The sequence below is a fragment of the Penaeus japonicus genome, unplaced genomic scaffold, assembly GCF_977035675.1.
Source record: "Penaeus japonicus unplaced genomic scaffold, GWHDUDI00000001_assembly GWHDUDI00000002, whole genome shotgun sequence".
Lineage (NCBI taxonomy): Eukaryota > Metazoa > Arthropoda > Malacostraca > Decapoda > Penaeidae > Penaeus > Penaeus japonicus.
In genome coordinates, this window is record NW_028234404.1 from 11,936,762 (window position 1) to 11,956,644 (window position 19,883).

The following is a 19,883-nucleotide window of genomic DNA, read 5'->3' on the forward strand; positions in this document are numbered from 1 at the left end:
TTTCTTTTCACTATCTCTCCAGCTCCTCTCACCACTTCCTCTTCCGCTTTATCACGCTTCAAAAAAAAAAAAAAAAAAAAAAAAAAAAAAAAAAAACTAATATATTTTTTGGTTTTTACTAACTCTATTCAATGAATAAATAAAAAAGATTCCTTATCCTTAACCCCAACCCAAGTTCCAGACCCCTTCCTCCCAACCCTCTTCAACTTACTCACCCCCACAGATAAGAAGAAGAAGAATCAACAACCAACAAAGACTTTTCACCTTCCGACCTGGCAGGCCTTCCAGAAGGTTCTGAGTGGACATGACACTTCAATATCTTAACGAGTCAGACAGGGAGTTTCGTCCTCCCACTACTCTAACTACGACTTTCTTTCATTTTCCTGACTGTTTTCCTTCACCTGAACTCTTCGTCTAACTTAACTGTCCCCTTCCACTTCGGTGGGAGTTCCAGTTAGTTATATATATATATTGTTATGTATTTTTGAGAAAGACCTCCGTCGAAACGCGTCAAATACATCTCTTGCGTGTTTAGATATTCAGTCTCATTCATACCTTTCTTTTACATTTGTCGCTATGAACTCTGTTCATCATTCACACGGTATGAGTGGCGAGTGGATTGTCCCTCCCAGGGATTTCTTCACAAGACGCAAGATCCAGTGTGTCAAGAATCGATGTTGTTTCCTGATGGACTGCTTGGCTGAGCAAGTACTGCCACCTTCAGCTCCGAACCAGTTAAAATCAGGCGAGCATCTGTTCCCTGATAGCGCTCGGGCCTTCCTTGTGGAGGCCATCAGGATATATATATATATATATATATATATATATATATATATATATATATATATATATATATATATATATATATATATGTGTGTGTGTGTGTGTGTGTGTGTGCGTGTCTGTGTGTGTGTGTGTAAACATATATATATATATATATATATATATATATATAATATACATATATATATATATACATATATATATGTATATATATATGTATATATATACATATGTGTGTGTATATATATGTATATATATATATATATATATATATATATATATATATATATATATACATATGTGTGTGTGTATATATGTATATATATATATATATATATATATATATATATATATATATATATATATATATATATAGCAAATCGCACATGGCGACATTGCACCTCCACATGCAGGCGCCGAAGGAAGAGTCGGAGGAGGAAGGCCCAAAGGAAGAACCAGAGGAGAAGGAAGGACTTAATGAAAAGCCGGAGGAATGCCCGAAGGAAGAGCCGGAGGAAGAATGCCTGAACAAAGAGCCGGAAGAGGAAGGCCCAAAGGAAGAGCCGGAAGTGGAGGAAGGCCCGAATGAAGAGCAGGAGGAAGAAGGCTAAAGGAAGAGCCAGAGGAGGAGGAAGGCCTGAACGAAGAGCCGGAAGAGGAAAGCCCAAAGGAAGAGCCAGAGAAGGAGGAAGACCCTGAGGAATAGCCGAAGGAGGAGGAAAGCCTGAACAAAGAGCCAGAGGTGGAAGGCCTGAAGGAAGAGTTGGAGGAGGATGGCCCGAACGATGAGCCGGAGGAGGAAGGCCCTAATGAAGAGTTGGAGAAGGAAGACCCGAATAAAGAGCCGGAGGAGGAACGTCCAAATGAAGAGCCAAAGGAGAAAGTCCCGAAGAAAGAGCCGGAGGAGGAAGCCCAGAGGAAGAGCCGGGGGAGAAAGTCCCTAAGGAAGGCCAAAGAGCTATAGGTGGAGAGCCTGAAGGAAGAGCCGGAGGAGGAAGGCCCGAACGAAGAGCCGGAAGAGGAAAGCCCAAAGGAAGAGCCAGAGAAGGAGGAAGACCCTGAGGAATAGCCGAAGGAGGAGGAAAGCCTGAACAAAGAGCCAGAGGTGGAAGGCCTGAAGGAAGAGTTGGAGGAGGATGGCCCGAACGATGAGCCGGAGGAGGAAGGCCCTAATGAAGAGTTGGAGAAGGAAGACCCGAATGAAGAGCCGGAGGAGGAACGTCCAAATGAAGAGCCAAAGGAGAAAGTCCCGAAGAAAGAGCCGGAGGAGGAAGCCCAGAGGAAGAGCCGGGGGAGAAAGTCCCTAAGAAAGGCCAAAGAGCTATAGGTGGAGAGCCTGAAGGAAGAGCTGGAGGAGGAAGGCCTGAAGGAAGAGCCGGAGGAGGAAGGCCCGAAGGAAGAGCTGGAGGAGGAAGACCCGAAGGAAAAGCTGGAGGTGGAAGGCCGAAGGAAGAGCCGTAGGAGGAAGGCCCGAATGAAGAGCCAGAGGTGGAAGGCCCCAAAGAAGAGCCGGAGGAGGAAGGTCCAAATGAAGAGCCAAAGGAGGAAGTTCCGAAGGAAGAGCCGGAGGAGGAGTCCAGAGGAAGAACCAGGGGAGGATGTCCCGAAGGAAGGCTGAAAGGAAGAGCTGGAAGAGGAAGTCCCGAAAGAATAGCCGGAGGAGGAAGAACCACCATCTCAGAGGAGGAATGCCTGAACAAAGAGCCGGAGGAGGGAGGCTCAAAGGAAGAGCCGGAGGTGGAGGAAGGCCCGAATAAAGAGCCGGAGGAGGAAGGTCCAAAGGAAGAGCCGGAGGAGGAATTCCCAAAGTAAGAGCCAGAGGAGGAGGAAGGTCCGAATGAAGAGCCAGAGGAGGAAGGCCCAAATGAAGAGCCGGAGGAAGAAGGCCAAAGGAAGAGCCAGAGAAGGAGGAAGGCCTGAACGAAGAGCCGGAGGAGGAAGGCCCGAACGAAGAGCCGGAGGAGGAGGAAGGCCTAAATGAAGAGCTAGAGGAGGAAGGTCCAAATGAAGAGCCAAAGGTGGAAGTCCCGAAGGAAGAGCCGGGGGAGGAAGTCCTGAAGGAAGGCCCAAAGGAAGAGCCGAGCCAAGGAAGTCCCGAAGGAAGAACTGGAGGAGGAAGTCCCGAAAGAATAGCCGGAGGAGGAAGAGCCACCATCTCAGCCCATGGCCTGACTAAGCACCGCCTCAACCCGCAGCTGCCAAGAAGAAAAGGTCGGGCTTAAAGACTTTTCTTTCGTTGATTGTTTTATTGATTTATCAACCTGAAATATTGCTTAGTATATCCAAACGTTCTTGTGTCATGTCATCATTGCGGGAAATATGTCTACGTGCCTCTGTGTGCTATGTATATTGTATATTTGTGTACGTGTACGTTTTTGTGTATATGTGTGCATGTTTATAAGTATGTACATGTATAACACGCATGTATGTATGTATATTCAATAACGGTGTTATCCTCCAGTCACACACTAACCTTCTTAAAGTATTTGATGACGACGTATAAGAAGTGTGCCCTGATACCAGCAAATAAAAGGCCAATGATAGCAGCAGGGTTCATGATGAAAGTTAATATTAAGATGACCAGGATCTCAAGGCCAATGTTGATACTTTCCCAGAGGATCCAGGGAAAGATGAACCAATGATATTTCTGAAATAAAGGAATCTCTGACGTCTCTCTCTCTCTCTCTCTCTCTCTCTCTCTCTCTCTCTCTCTCTCTCTCTCTCTCTCTCTCTCTCTCTCTCTCTCTCTCTCTCTCTCTCTCTCTCTCTCTCTCCCTTGATTTCCACTCCTTCCCATTCCAGGTTACATTCCCGTGTACCCACTGCTGGGAATCACTGATGAGAGAGAGAGAGAGAGAGACAGCATGGACGTTTGGAACACACAGACAGGCCGGGATAGACATCGCTACCATAAACGCCTTATTTCGCCTCCTGCTTATACGTATCCTTATAGTGTTATATGTCTGTGACCATTGTGCTGTAGTGTTTATTATTTCTTGTCTAGTGAGTTACTGAATAACACAGGCCTATTTTGTGTGGGATATAATTCGTCTTTTTCTCACTGTTCCTCTCTTATATATTTTCTTTATATCTGTAGCGTCCGTGAATCACTTGGCGTATTATTTTTTTTTTTTTCGTTTTTTGTTTTTTATTCTTCTTTTTTATCGTTATCGATAATTGTCTCTTATTTTCCAGATGTAAGTAAATTGCGATGTTGATATTCTATTGATCCGACTAATTTTGGTAAAGTCGTATATGATTTATTCGATTTATTATCATTTTGCTTAATACACATGTCTTGTACTCACCTTATCTACATTCCTTGCATCTTAAAAATCCTCTCTCGCCTACTTGACTGATAACTCATTAATCATTTCAAAACAACAGTTTTCACTATGGCCTCATTCATCATTTACTAAACCCACTACACAATGAGACCCGGGGCTTTGATTATCAATAAAACAGACGAGACCGGTCACTTATTTCAATATTCGTCAGTCAGTCCCGATATTCGACTCACACAGCCATGGTTCTTGTTCCACGTAGGAACATAACCTACCATATGGTCACATCTAGAAGGAAAACCTCCAGCAAGCCGCTAGGTTAGCGTACAGGCCTCATATCCCCATGGTCGGCAGATCGAACCCCGACCAGGCTCGTGGTTTCCGATGGCTGGAGGTCAGCTGTTTGCTCTGCCTGTTCTCTTGTCTCTCTGTAATCTGCCTCTGACCTGATCTGCCTTGAGTTCCTTCTGTGTCCTTCTTAAGTACGAACTCGTTGGCACATTCTCTCACGAGCCAGCATACGCTGACACAGGAGGGCTTGCCTCAGTGCCCTGCGACGCAAATCTAGCTTATCCTTATCCCTAACCTCCAGTAGGGTAAGAATTCATCCGGTTTTAGCTAATTAGCCACGCCTCCCTCGAAGAATATGCCTCCCTTGGAGAGTAAGCCTCGTGCAACATAACGACCATGTCACTATCAGTGGTAGTATAAGTGCTTCTTTTTCGATTCCTAAAACTGTTGATGATAAGTTATCTCCTCAGACTTCTGTGAATTTCGCGCATGACCACTACACGTATTTTGTTTTATGCCTTATCTCCTCTTGCACTGGGTATAATCTCCCTTCTTACTCCAGGTCCTTGATTCACACTTCAAACCATCGTTATTGTTCTCTGAAATCTAGACTTTGTATAATCAGTTCTATTCTAAATATGTAGCATACCTATTTGTTATATTGTGGTGATACACTTGCTTGTGTGTCATGGCACCTAGTGGGTGTTCTTGTAGCTTCCCTCTCCTGATCCCCGGCCCTCTAGCGCATCCGAAATGCCGGTCGTGCCCCATGATGCCACATACACATACAGCGGCAACCATCTTTGTAATGGAATCCACGTGTTTGTTTAACCACACGTCACCTCTCCTAGTCTGAGTCATTAACAGATAACAGAATTGCAGAGGCTGGTAACTTCAACGTACAACTTACTCGTCATATATATATATATATATATATATATATATATATATATATATATATATATATATCTTGTTGAATATGTCGGTAAATTAAACTGCATGGCGCATCTTCATGTAGTTAGATCCTAATCATCATGACCATCAACAGAGCTAATTTCCTTTGATTGCCAATCCATCCCATCCCAGGTTACATTCCTACTGATGATGAAAAAAAAAATACATATAACAGGGATGTTTGTAACACAGACAGACCGGGATAGACATAACTACCACACACGCCTTATTTCGCCTCATGGTTATATTAACCATTGTACTGGTGTTTATTATTTTTTGCGTCTTGTACATTATTGAATGAACCTTGCTTTCAATGTACGAAGACACATGCTCTCCCTCTATCTATCTCCTATTCTCTCTTTCCTGCTCTCTCTTTTGCAATTGTGCCTTTGTGTGTGTGTGTGTGTGCGTGTGTGGATGTGTGTGTGTGAGTGAGTCTGTGTGTGTGTTTAATGAATGTAAGCCTGATTCACTTACGTCTGTAACACCGCCCAACAGCAAGGTGGCAGCGATGATTGAAATGGCTCCAAAACCAAGAAGGGCAAAAACCAGGTTTCCCTTATCTGTTGGGGTGAAGCGGGGATCAAACATAGGCTACATTTTCTCTCGTAGAAATTAGAGAATATTTCATGTTCTACTTGCATCCTCTTCGTTAATCTACCTACCTATCGTGTCACCTTGATAGACGACATAGAGGAGCAAGGCTTCAATAAGCAAGGAAACCACCTGTAGATGATATTAAGTAAAATCACATGATTAGGAACATGACATGACCATTATGTAAGTGATCAAATAGAATAATAAGACAATAATAAATGTAAAACTGCATGAAGGACCACTCCTATACGCCTTTTGAAAGCAGAAAATTGAAAAAAAAACTCATCTTTGGTCAATTGACAAAGCAGGTAAACTAATATAGTGATCAAAATAAAGAGTTTCTATCAACCATCACAGAGTAGCAAGTAAGAGCTTTTGACCTTTTTGTTCTGAAAAGAAGAAAGAAAACATCTTCGGTCAACTGACAAAGCAGATAATCAAATATAGTGATCAAAATAAAGGGTTTTATCAGTCATCACAGAATAAAAAGTCTGCAAACTTTAAATAATGTTCGGCGTTAACACATAGTAAATATAATTCAAAGACTGCTTTACCAGGTAGAGGACGCCGATGGCGATGGTGCCGGCCTTCAGAGGCAAGCAGCCGCAGCACCGCACCTCGCCCTTGCTGACCGCTGGCGGAGCTTGCGGGACTCCGGGTGCAGGACTTACTGGGTTCAGCTGCACGGTCTCCGGCTGGTGGTCCATGCTGCATGGAAAGAGGGATATCAGTATGTATATGTAAATATACAGATTTACGTATTTTTATATATATGCAAGCATTTGTGTGTGTGTGTGTGTGTGCATATAATGGGTGTCATCATCATCATGACCTCAGCCGGTTAGGCCGTTGGTGCACCCATGTCTTGGCATCCTTCCTCCATTTCCTCCTATTGAGACTGTGGTGACAAGCTCTCTGAATGTTAAGAGATGTCCACTCCTTTATGTCGTCTTGCCATGTTCTTATTGGCCTACCTTGTTGGCGTGTTCCCTCACAGTAGTCTTGTATGAGAAACTTTGTTGTTTTATTTCTCCTGACCTGGTGTCCAAAGAACTGAAGTTTGCGTTTGGCGATAGTGCGCATGAATGGTTCTGGCCTGTCCTTTTCTGTGGTAAAATGTTCTATTATCTTATTCCAGACATAGCCATTTGTTCGCCTCTCTCTCCATGTTATTCCTAGCAACCTTCTGTAACACTTCATTTCAAAAGCTTCCACCTTTTTCCAGATCTTATCAGTTATTGTCCAACTCTCGCATCCATACATTAAAATGCTTTTTACCATCGAGTTTAGTAGTTTAATTTTTGTTTTCATGCTAATACTTCTCATTTTCCAAATAGATTCCAATCTAGCTAAAGCACTTGTTGCCATTCCTACACGATGTTTAACTTCAATTTCGCTGGTTCCATTTTCTGTTAATGTTGCACCTAGATATTTGAATTCTGACACATGTTCAAGTTGTTCTCCCCTAACATAGACCAGTACGTTTCGATTGATGTTCCTCCCATTGACCATTATTTTACTTTTTTTCTGCACTAATTTCCATTCCATACCTGTGTGATGTTTCATCCAGTCGTCTTGTTATTTCTGCTAATTCTTCCGCATCTTCCGCTATCAAGTCTATGTCATCAGCAAACCGTAAGTTGTTAACTACACGTCCTGTACACTTTATGCCTCCTGAAAAATTTTCAAGGGCATCTTGCATTATTCTTTCCAAAAACAAATTGAAAAGTGTCGGAGACAGAATGCATCCTTGTCTAACGCCCACTGTACTTTCGAACCATTCGCTGTAGTTGTTACCTACCATAACTGTTGTTTTCGCATTCTCATATAATTCTTGGATAAGCCTAGTCATACCCTGGTTGATGTTATACTTGGCCATTGTATGCCATAGCGCTTCGTACCATACCCTATCGAATGCTTTTTTAAAGTCAATAAAGTTGTGGAAAACATTCTTCTGATGATTTCTCTGACTTTCACAAAGGAGCCTTAAATTAAGAATTTGTTCCACTGTGCTTCGATCTTTTCTGAAGCCAGCTTGTGAATCATCTAGAATTTCTTCAATTCCCGGTTTTATTCTATTTAGGATGATGGTGAGTAAGACTTTGCTAGGATGACTTATAAGACTGATTGTGCGATGTTCACTACATTTTTTACTCATTTTCTTTTTTGGGATAGGAATGAGAATGGACTGGGTCCATTGTGTAGGCCATTTACCAGTTTGGAATATTCGGTTGCACAGAAGATGTAAGGTTTTGATAATGGGATCTCCACCGCACTTAATTAATTCTGCTGGAAGGTTGTCATATCCAGGTGCTTTATTCATCTTCAACTTTATAATCGCTGCCCTTACTTCCGATTCTAAGATGACTGGTTCTGGTTCTCCCTCTGATGTAGCCTCTGCTAATACTGTTCTATCAACGTCTGCTTGATGTTGGTACAACTCGCGGCAGTATTCTTTCCATCTAGCTGTCACTTCGGTGTTATTTGTTAACAGCTGACCGGTTTTATCTTCTATTACATTTGTTCTTCCTGTCTTCTCCTTTGTTAAGCTCTTGATTACACTGTAGGCTTTTCTAGAATTGTTTACTGCTAAGCTTTGTTCAATATCCTCAGCTTGTTTCTCAACCCAATTATCTTTTGCTTTGATGATAGCTCTTTTTACCTCCTTGTTTGCCTTTCTATACTGGCCCAGACTTTCATTGTTGGTAAATCTATCTTTATTTAGTTTTCTTCTTTCGTCACACTTTTGTAGGATTTCTGGTGTTATCCATGGTCTTTTAATTGGTTTGGCTTTTCCTAAAATCTCATTTGCTGTGTTGAAAGTTATGTCAGTGAACTGGTCACAGAGCTGCTGTGGTTCTTCATTTGTGAGCAACAAGAGTGGTGCAAATCTCCCCGCCAGTTCACTTCTATACTTTTCTGCTACTTCCCTGTCTTTCAGCTTTTCCAAGTCAAACTTTGTGCGTCTCTGCGAAACCTTCTTCTCTTTAGAGAGTCGCATTCTGAATGTCATCATAACTGGGTCGTGATCACTACCAATATCCGGTTTTTTGAAAGTTCTTGTTTTGGGTCTGTTTATTCCAGTTTGGAATCTTCTGTCCACAAGAATATAATCTATTTGATTATGTGTGACTCCATCTGGTGAATGCCACGTTTTTCTTCTCGATAGTTTATGATTATGGAGAGTATTAGCCACAACTAAGTGATGACTTTTGGCAAATTCTAGTAGCATAATACCTCTTTCATTTCTTGTTCCTACTCCAAAATCTCCAATAGTTCCTTCCCACCCAGTGCTTTCCTTATATCCGATCTTAGCATTCCAATCCCCTTGTATTATAAGAATATCTTTCTTTGCTTTCTCTTTGATGGTTTGTTCTAGATCTTGGTAGAACCGTTCAATCTCTTCGTCCTCGCTGTCTGATGTTGGTGTATATATCTGAATGATTGTCATGTTGCGGGGCTTTCCTTTTAGTCTAATTGCAATTATTCTGTCAGATACAGGTGTACATTCGATCACTGACTTTGCTGTTTCTTTTTCAACCAGCACTCCTACGCCTCTTACATGTTTTTTCTCGGCACCGCTGTACCACAACTTGTGTCCATCTTATGTGCTCGTTTCTCCAATACCAGTCCATCTAAGTTCTGAAACTCCCAAAACATTCCAAGAGATGGTAGAGATCTCATTTACCAACACTTCTAGTTTTCCCTTATCTTTTAGTGATCTTACGTTCCAAGTGCCAATGCATATGTTCTTTTTCGCCAGCTGTTGTTCTTTCTCAGTTTGCCCATCAGTAGTCCACTTAACACCGCCACCCCTGTGAGCATCAAGTGACGGCGCGGCCGTTTTTATCCTGGGCCCCGACCGATCCAGTATGGAAATCGGTTTGGTTGTCATTGTCATGGGTGATTCTCCGGCAATTTTCGAATGGTAGTGCCGATCTCCTCTCCATTAGCGCAGTACAGGGGCCAGACACAGGTTTGCTGGAACTGCCCCCTGCTTTTCTGTAGCAGCCGTTGGCCATTATCTCTTCCGCCTACTACAGATACTAGTGCAGCCGCTGCCCAACACTAGGTCGCAGTACAGGGAACTTGCATCACTGCTGCCTAATGCAAGGTGTGGATGGCCATTTGCTCTCTTTGAGCTCCTCCGCCCTTTAACAGGTTTTGTTTTTAGTCCTGCTGGGTGTCCACACACCCTCCCATAAGATAAGATTCAGCAAGCTGATCTTATCAGATGGGGGAGCCGATTTAGTCGCCGACCACCCGACCATGAACAGGTAGTACTGGTTTACATGTTCACCAGTAGCAGGTTTCTTTGACCTGACCTGACTTATGGGTGTGCATAAGGATAAACGTGTGTGTGTATATGTATATATGTATATGTATATATATATATATATATATATATATATATATATATATATATATATATATATGTAAATATATATGTATGTATATATATATATGTAAATATATATGTATGTATATATATATATATGTAAATATATATGTATGTATATATATATATGTAAATATATATGTATGTATATATATATATATATATATATGTAAATATATATGTATATATATATATATATATATGTAAATATATATGTATATATATATATATATATATGTAAATATATATGTATTTATATGATTATATACATATACATACACACACACACACACACATATATATATGTATATATATATATATATATATATATATATATATATATATATATATATATACATATATATGTGTGTGTGTGTGCATATTATGTATATATATACATACATATATAGATACATATATATGTATATATATGTATATTGCATATATATGATATATACAATTCATATATATATATATATATATATATATATATATATATATATATATAAACATACATATCTATCATATATATACATATGAACAGAGTTCATATGTATATGAATGAGACTGAATATTCAGTCTCATTCATACCTTTCTTCTAAATATATAGATATATATATACATATATATATATATAAATATATATACATATATGTATATATATATATATATATATATATATATATATATATATATATATATATACATATATATATATATATATACATATATGTATATATATATACATATATGTATATATATATATATATATATATATATATATATATATATATATATATATATATATATATATATATATATATTTATTCATTTATTTATTCATATAATGTTATCCTGACTGAATGCAAGGTGCCTTGCGCATATAGCTCAATCTGGTAAAGCATGTTCATCTTAGAGAGGATCACCTTTGTGCATGCATGGAAGATAATTACAGCAAGATTGAACAGGCCTTGAGAAAAGCCTATTCATGTTATAATACATTTTACATCTGTTCGGAAGATATACCAGCAAGTGCATGGTGGCAATGTATTCAATGTATTCAAAGGAAATCACTTAGACATACTTAGACACCACGAACACGCCACTGAACACTGTCAAGTCCCACTGAACTTGGATCGCCTTCAGTGCTGCTGGGCACAGTTCTTCGCTTTCATTAACTGACAGACGAAGAGACAGGAGAAAGAGAGGAGACTAAGAGGGAAGTAGATGAAAAAGAAACAATAATTACTAACTGCAAGTGTCTTTTCCTCCGTAAAGCATTTTCTTACACGAAAAACTCGATTTTCTATACACTAGTACCGCCAATACCCATAAAGACCGCAAAATGGGAAATTTACGTACCTTACACCGTTCAACCACGGAATAAACGTAATCAAATAACACTAGAAGAAACTCGGAAGCTTAGTAGTAATTTTCTCTATATTCCTCTTAGTCTTTAAGAAGCGGCTATTAAAGCAACATACGGCGCTGTAATCCTTTATATAGTCCTGGTTGCGGGAGTTGCCGGACAACAAACATCGAGCTAGTTTTATCTAGATTATGCCTTTATTTTTCTTATTCATTTTGAGTTGGTATTGATGTTTATACATGAAGATCAAGCCATGACAGACACTACCGAATGAAATCAATTGCCTTGGATGAAATAACACTATAACTTAATCCACATTTTGCAAAGCTAGCAATGTGCCTTGTCCGTCTATCACTTTATCTCTAGGAAGTAAGTACTCGATGACAGTCTTATCAAGTTCTTTGGGGAGTGCAGGCTATGATGACATTTCGCTTTCTATCACTCTCTCTCTTTCTCTAGCTTTCTCTAGCTCCTTATTTAGATTCTCTCTCCAGCGCTCTCCCTCTCTCTCTCTATCTATCTATCTATCTATCTATTTATCTATCTATTTATCTATCTCTCTCTCGTTTTTTTTCTCTCTTACACTCTCTTGTTTTCCTCTCTTACTCTTTCTTGGTCTTTGACTATGAACTAGGAAGAGATCAAGACAATTGGGCATTAGTCAAATACAGTTACATATCTCTTGGAATGCCTGCAGAGTCACAAACCCTGCATAATTTGATGCACTTAAAGGAAATGTTCACTATTCATTGGAAGTCCTCTACATGGATGTGTAACTCCTTTCAATGGCTATGTTTCGCATGTACACTTAGCTAGGAAAGGACTTAATACTAGCATAAACTCTCATATGTCCAGAACCATTTGCTTCGATCGACCTTTCAGTTGATCGAAGTGACTATAGGAACTAGCATAATTCGCCCATGAAACATTTATTCTGCTCCTGGCAGGATGAATGTCACCGCATTTCCTCCATCGTCATTTCTAAGTTTAATATACTTGGGGGACTCTATAGCCAGACACCCTGCTCTATGTGGCCTCCCAAATACTGTAAACCGAAACGGAACCCGACTTTTGGATCTCATGTGCCACAATCAATTCACCCGCTGGGATGCAGCTGAAGCAATACACTCTCGGGGAGGTACTCAAGACCATATCCTTACGTCCGGACTTGCTGTGTCCCAGGCTAAGTGTCCATCTGTACCCGCCCTCTTCTCAGACCACTTTGCCTTAAGGCCCTGTTGGACGTCGCCCGTTCATAATCGTCCCCGCATCAATATCCCCTCGAAGTACAGTCCGACATATATTACATATACGTCATCCCTTCTTCACACATGTGATTTAGTGCCCTGAGAGACTGTATACTTCTCTTTTGCCAGATCTCTGCAAACCCTTTTTATCCGGTTACATTCTTCCATCCTTATCCTCCCTAGCCTTATTCGGATATTCCTTTCCCCTTTCCTGTTCCTCTGACCCCCTCTACCTAATCCTGTTGCAGGGCCCGTTTAAAATCCAGGGAGGTTCTCGAGACGTCTCCAGGACAACTGAGGGTACTGTGGGAATTGTGGGTACTGTGGGTACTCCCCCCACCCTCCCCGCAAAAGGGAAGGGAGGGGGTAATATGGTGTTATTTTTCTTTTTTCCCTTTTTAATGATTGGATTAAGAATAGCTTTTGATAGTTCTTTTCTAACTTATACCTAATTGTAGTACTCGTATTTGTGACCGTCCACATTAAGCTGGATTATCTTTTTCTTAAATGATCTCTTTTATTGTCTAATACAATACATTTTGATTATCAGAATTTTGGTCACCTACTTTTATATCTTAAATATCATTTGAGCTATTTTTCCTATGGAACTTTTTTAGCTACGAGAAATGCCACGTGAGTGTATTTTAAGGGCATTGCCCTGTGTATGTAATGCATCTTTATTATTTCATCGGATATCTATTAATTAATGAAAACAAAATATGGTGAAAACATTCACCGCGTTTGGATGTTTTTTGTTTAGTTTTTGTCCATTTTACTTGTATCTATTTTTAATTAATTCATTTACACTTTATCTTTTCATTGTTAACTGATGTTATTGTAATGGTGAGAAAATAACTTTTCGTCAGCGGCTCGCCACCTACGGTTTACTCTGGCGACGCGGGAGTAGCCAAAAGAAAGCCAGTTAGGACAAAGCTGGACGTGCTATTGTAACAATCTTGTTGGGAAAAAATATGCTGACCAACACCAGCTAGAGACGCCCCATTTTTTTCTTTCTTTCTTTTCTTTTGTTTTAACTGAGTATCTATTGTCTTAAGGATTTGGGGGGTCATTTTTATATATTCTGTTCATACTTTTAATACTCTTTATCATCTTAAAGAATAACTAACTGAGACAACCAGGCCCTCTTAAAGAAACATACACCTGGTGCCGGATCCAATAAAGTCGGTCGCAAATCTACCTTGGTGCATTTGTGATTACTATTACATCCAGATCCACGAAGCAGTTTTAACTGTGACTGTGTACGAACGTCATTACACTGGCCGGCCAATGAGAAGCACGCTTTCAAAATACGTCCTCCAATCACCGCCCAGTAATATCATAACACAGTTGTGCTCAATTTCTTGGAAAATACCCTCCTCTTCACCTCTTATCTACTGGGATAAATGGGCTGATTTTGGCTCTGTTAAAACAACAATGGTGTTGAAATCAGTTCATGAAGGGCACGGAGAACTGGAATAGAATAGATCTTCAGAGCTGACACTGAAACCTTAAAAATGCCGTAAATAGTATATGACACTGCCTGCCGATCGTTAAATCCTATTTCAAGGAACTGCCATTATGTTTTTTTGGACGACTGATAAGCTCACATCTATGTTAAGAAAAGATAAAGGTAACAGAGTTCATCCTAAAAGTGTGAAATTTAAATCACTATTATCACAACATTGCTTCCCTTTTAGTGGTTCTACGCTAGCCCCGACCTCCGCACTTGTCGATGCTTTGGCAAAGGCTAACAATTTCCCGATATGGGCTTTCTGCAAAGTGCATGCTGGTTTATATTTACATTTTACATATATTTTTTCTGAGAAAGCCAATAAGAATGATATTCATTTAATATCATTATTGTTAGCATTATTATCATTATTAATACTATTCTCATTATGTAGTGGTGATGAATTAGTGTTTGCCTACGTCCTCAACTACCGAACAGCCCACTGTCCCTCTTAACCATTCGTCCAGCTCGTTAGCGCTTGTTAGACGTCAGTCACTGTGTCGGCTTTTGACTGCGAAGGGATAAAGGTTGTGTCGGCTTTTGACTGCGAAGGGATAAAGGTTGTGTCGGCTTTTGACTGCGAAGGGATAAAGGTTGTGCCGGGACAATGCCGCGGATGGACCACGGAACTCTCGCTTGTGTGAGATAGCAAGTTTACCGAGTAATGTACATATTAAGGAGAGGGTTTCGTATTTTTATTTGATTCTATTTGAATAATAAACCGGTGATTTCCCTTGTCTTCTCTATCAATAGTCATTTCATGGATCACTACCAACCCCTGCATTCCTATAGATTTTTGGTGCCCAGTGGTGCGATTTGACTGGTTCTGTTGAATCCAACTAATGTCCGCGCTCCAGGTTATTTTCATCGGTCCATGGCTCACAACACCATCGCCGGATGGGGCGTCGACGGTGTTACAGCTGTGGAAAAGTCGGGCATTTCCGTGCTAATTGTCCCTTTCCAAGTGGTGACCGGGATGTTATGGAAATTGATGACCGAAATTGAAGTTAATGTGTTTACCACTATATGTGACCGAGGACATAATCAATATATTAAGTAACACTATGTTTCATTTACTTTATTAATCATTAGTAAGACTCCATAATGTAATCAGGAGTATCTGTGTGATTAATATTACTTAGTTTAGTTAACCTCATGTAAGAAAAACAAGAGAGCTGCAACCTAGTGAGGTTACCCATTTCAGTTCAGTTCAGTTCAGAGAGATTTGCGAAGGCTTTCCTTCGCCCGGGCTATATGCACGAGGCGGCCCGGCCTCTGCCAGCTATAAGTGCTGACTCATCTGATCATCATAACTGAATGCTTACCGTGGCGGTTGGATTGCCAGAAGGCGCTCCAGTTGCCACGGGGAAAGCAATAGGCATAGCCGCCTTACCAACCCGGCGGCTGTCGTCTCTGGGCCCTGCCTGAGGAAGCGAGTGTGCTCGCATTCCATCAGATAGTGCTCTAAATTGGCGTCCGGCGCGCCACAATGGCTGCAGCGTCGCTCATCATGCCCAATGGTGGGTATGATTTGCCACGCACAAGGGTAGCCTAATCTCAGTCTGTGAAGACTGACTTCGGCTCGCCTTGGTATTCTGTTAGAGAGTATCAGCGACTCATAGCCTGTGGCGTCTGAGTACCAGCTGGCCGAGGGGGAGGCTCTCGCTTCCTCTCTGTGGCGCTGCAGGGCACCGACCTGCCCTGCAGCCATCAATTTACGCCTTAGCAGTTCTCGGCTAGGATGCACCACAAGATTACTCAAGGGTTTTTTCCTGCCTTCCTCCGCTAGCCTGTCAGCTACATCGTTCCCTTTAATACCAACATGGCTTGGAATCCAGTTGATGATAATGCGTCTACCCTGATCCAGGATTCTCTGAGCAATAGTGAGAATCGTGGTCAGAAGGTAAACGTTATCAAGGGGCGTGCTTTGCTGCAGGCTGTCAATGGCGGCCCTAGAGTCTGTATGTATGACAACATGCCCGTCCTTCTGGGCTGCATGGGCTAGGGCTCCCATAATAGCGACAGCCTCTGCTTGGAGCGAGGAGGCATTGTCGGACACCCGCATAGCTTGTGCTACGTCCCTTGCTGCAAAGCCAGCGCCTGCAGTGTGGGAAATGGGGTCTACAGAACCATCCGTGAAGTAGGTTTTACTACCTGGTGGAGTGATTTCTGCAATGTTCCTCTCCGCCTCAGCCTTCAAAAGAGACGGAGAGTACTGAGTCTTTCTCCTTGACAGGTTCATGACAGAATACTCTATCAAGGATCTTGCCCACGGCGGGGCTGTGGCATAGTCAGGGTGGGGGAGGTCCATGCCCTTGACCAACAGAGTCTCCTTGAGCTCAAAGCGTATCAACACCCTGGCTGTATGAGACAGCCAGGAGTTGTTGGCAAAGAGTTCATGGTTCTGTGCAAGCCGACGCTGCACTTTTTGTCTTAGCTGCGAGTCCGACGGGGATTGTAAGACCTTGGCAAGAAACTGAGCCGCCATCTGATCGATCCGGGTGTCCAGAGGGAAAAGGTTGGCCTCCAAGAGGAGGTTGGCAACCTTAGCCCATATAGGAGCACCCAGAATGATCCTGGCGGCATCGTTTTGCATGACGTCAAGCCTTTGCCGTAGTCCAGGCTTGACCGTAATCAGGGCGACGGAGGCGTTGTCCACAATGGGACGGACAGCGTGCACATAGAAGGATCTTAGTACACGGTGCCCAGCCCCTAAGCGCCGCCCTGACAGAGCTCTCATGACAGAGAGTCTTGCCTTGGTCCGTTCTAGGAGGTATTGAACCTCCGAGCGGAAAGTAAGCTTACTGTCAACCCATACACCCAGGTATTGGAAGACATGAACCCACTCTAGCTCTATCCCTTGGACTCGCAGCCTTTGGTCTCGGACATCCTGTTTCAGCGCCATTGCCTTCGATTTGGCTGCTGAGATCTTAAGCCCGACTCTGCGGCATTCCTCAGACATTAGATCCAGACAACGCTGGGTCTTTCTGATCAAATTCTCATTCTTCCTCCCAACAGAGATAATTGCCAAATCATCTGCATATGAGATGATCTTGCACCCCGCTGGGAGTGGAATGTCGAGGATGCTTAACATGAGGGTGTTAAACAGAGCCGGGCTGAGGACCCCCCCTTGTGGAGTGCCATTCTCCAGGGGTAGATGCCTGGAAAGGTGACCTTGGAACTTCACTCTGGCAGTTCTGTCCCGAAAGTAGTCACCAATCCAGGCAAGCAGTCTGCCCTTGATTCCTTTGCGGATCAGGACCTCTTGAATGGCAAGTGGGCTCGCCGGTTCAAAGGCCTTCTCCAGGTCCAGGAAAACAATGACAGATCTGGTGACGCTGACAGTGCTCAGTAAGGTGGCTATACTGTGAGCAGTGCTCTTACCCCTTGTGAACCCGTGTAGGTGTTCGTGTGGAGGTCCCAGCTTCCATTGGAGCCGGTTCAGTACCATTCTCTCTGCCGTCTTTCCCAGACAGCTAAGTAGAGAGATGGGGCGGTACCGACCCGGCTCCTTTGGTTTAGGGATGGGAACTATGTCAGCCCTCTTCCAGCACTGTGGTAGTGAGGAAGTCTCCCAGGACCTGTTGATAAGATGCAAGAGTGCAAGCTCACCTTCAAGTCCAAGGTGGGAAATGATGGGGTAGGAGATCCCATCACAACCCGGGGCTGACCGCGAACTGGTCTTATATGTTCGCCTTAGTTCCCTCAGAGAGAACATGGCATTGGCATCATCAGGCTCGACCGCCTTTTCTCTGATGAGGGCATGCCTGCCTGGAAGCAGTTCCTCTTGGCATGCCCTCAACTCTGCTGGTAGACCGGCGCTACTTGTTCTTGCAGAGAACTCGAGTGCCAGTCTCTCTGCCTCCGACCGCGGGTCATGGTGGGTCATTCTGGGGGCTGAGCGATTTGTGGCCCGTCTGATGCGGTTCCACAGCTCTGTAAGGGAGGTTTGGTGGCCAAAGGACTCACACCACTCCAGCCACTTTTCCTGCTTTACCCTCTTAGCAGTTTCCTGAGCATCCCTGAGAGCCTCTCTCAAAAGAGCGTGGTTCTCAGGGGTTCTCTGTCTGCGGAAGTGTCTTCTGCACATATTGATTCTGTGGTTGACCTCCTTAACCTCATCATTGTAGTACCAGGCGTCTTTAAAACACCTGGACCACGGACGAGTTTTGGGAATGGTCTCTGAGGCTGCCTCGTCTATGGCATTAACTAGTCTTGCCTCAAGTGTATCCACATTATCATTATGTGAGAATTCACTGGTTCTGAGGCACCTGGCCAGGGCCTCCTGGAAAGCTTTCCAGTTGGCCCTGTCCACCTTCCATCGAGGATTGCGCTGGGGCACAGGGGCCGGGCCAGCATCCAAGATGGTGGTGACTATCCCATAGTGATCGCTCGTGGCAGTGTTGTCCACAGACCAACGAATCCTCTCGACCAAGGCCGCAGTGACAAAGGTAAGGTCAAGGACCCCCCCGCCAACGTGCGTAGGCTCCTGGTTGTTGAGGAGAGCAATCTCGGGGCATGACTCAAGCACCGCGGCTATGTGATAGCCTGCCGCATCCCGGTTCCGCGTGGGAGCCAGGATGGGGTGGTGGGCATTGAAGTCTCCCCCTATGAGAATTGGCTCGTGTGCCGCAGCAGCACAGACTTCACTAATATCTAAGCTCCTACAGGTTGGCCTGCTGTACACATTGTACAGCTTGAGGGGACCCCCAGCCATATGGATCTCAACTGCTAGGAGTTCAACACCTTCTCCACACTGCACAGGATCGGCAATCAGGGAGCAGGGAATATTCGACTTCACAAGGGTAATCAAACCTCTGGTGCCTTCGCTAGAGGGCAACACAAAGGGATGATATCCTGAGAAGCGAACAGTGTCTCCTGTTAGAGTCTCCTGGAGCATGACAATCTCAATGTTCCGAGATCGCACGATCGCGTGGAGAAGGGCATTCCTCCGAGAAAAGCTGTTGATATTCCACTGCAGTATGCTTAGATTAGGAGCCATTGTGCTAATCTGAGTCCATTAAGTCTGCGTCGTCAATGACGTCGACATAATCGGTCTCAGTGTCTGACGCCCCAGTGTGGGTAACGTCAGACATTTCAGAGTCTGACAACTCCTTGGTGAGTTCCTCACTGATCGTGATTTCCTCACTGGACTCATCACTGTCGTCAGGACAGGTCGAGCCATTAGAAGGGCTGGGTCTCCTGGGAGGTGGAGAACCCCTGGTCGCCTTGACCTTCACTCTGGATGGTCGTGGCTTCCTCGCCCTTTGGGGTTTGGGTTCAGGCTCTGCCAGTGTGGTCTTGGCCGCGGGTTGGGTGGAGAGACAAGTCTCGCCCTGGGGGTTTGTGGGGAGAGGAGTCTCGCCCTGAATTGGATTGGGTGTAGAGGCCTTGGGCCTTACATCCCTTTCCTTCAGGGCAGCGACAGTCTGGGTCATTGCCGTGACGG

At 43.1% G+C, this 19,883-nt stretch overlaps 1 protein-coding gene across 1 annotated transcript; it reads right to left on the bottom strand.

Annotated features, from left to right (window-relative positions):
• Positions 1-1,591: 1,591 nt before the first annotated feature.
• LOC122252960 (uncharacterized) lies at positions 1,592-11,676 on the bottom strand. Its single transcript, XM_086547152.1, has 7 exons — positions 11,671-11,676; positions 11,393-11,520; positions 6,464-6,617; positions 5,978-6,038; positions 5,790-5,875; positions 3,257-3,430; positions 1,592-2,978 (listed from the first exon to the last, which is right to left on the bottom strand). Exons 3-7 carry the CDS (start codon positions 6,614-6,616, stop codon positions 2,940-2,942), a joined length of 513 nt encoding a protein of 170 aa, XP_086403278.1. The 5' UTR covers position 6,617; positions 11,393-11,520; positions 11,671-11,676; the 3' UTR covers positions 1,592-2,939.
• Positions 11,677-19,883: the final 8,207 nt, after the last annotated feature.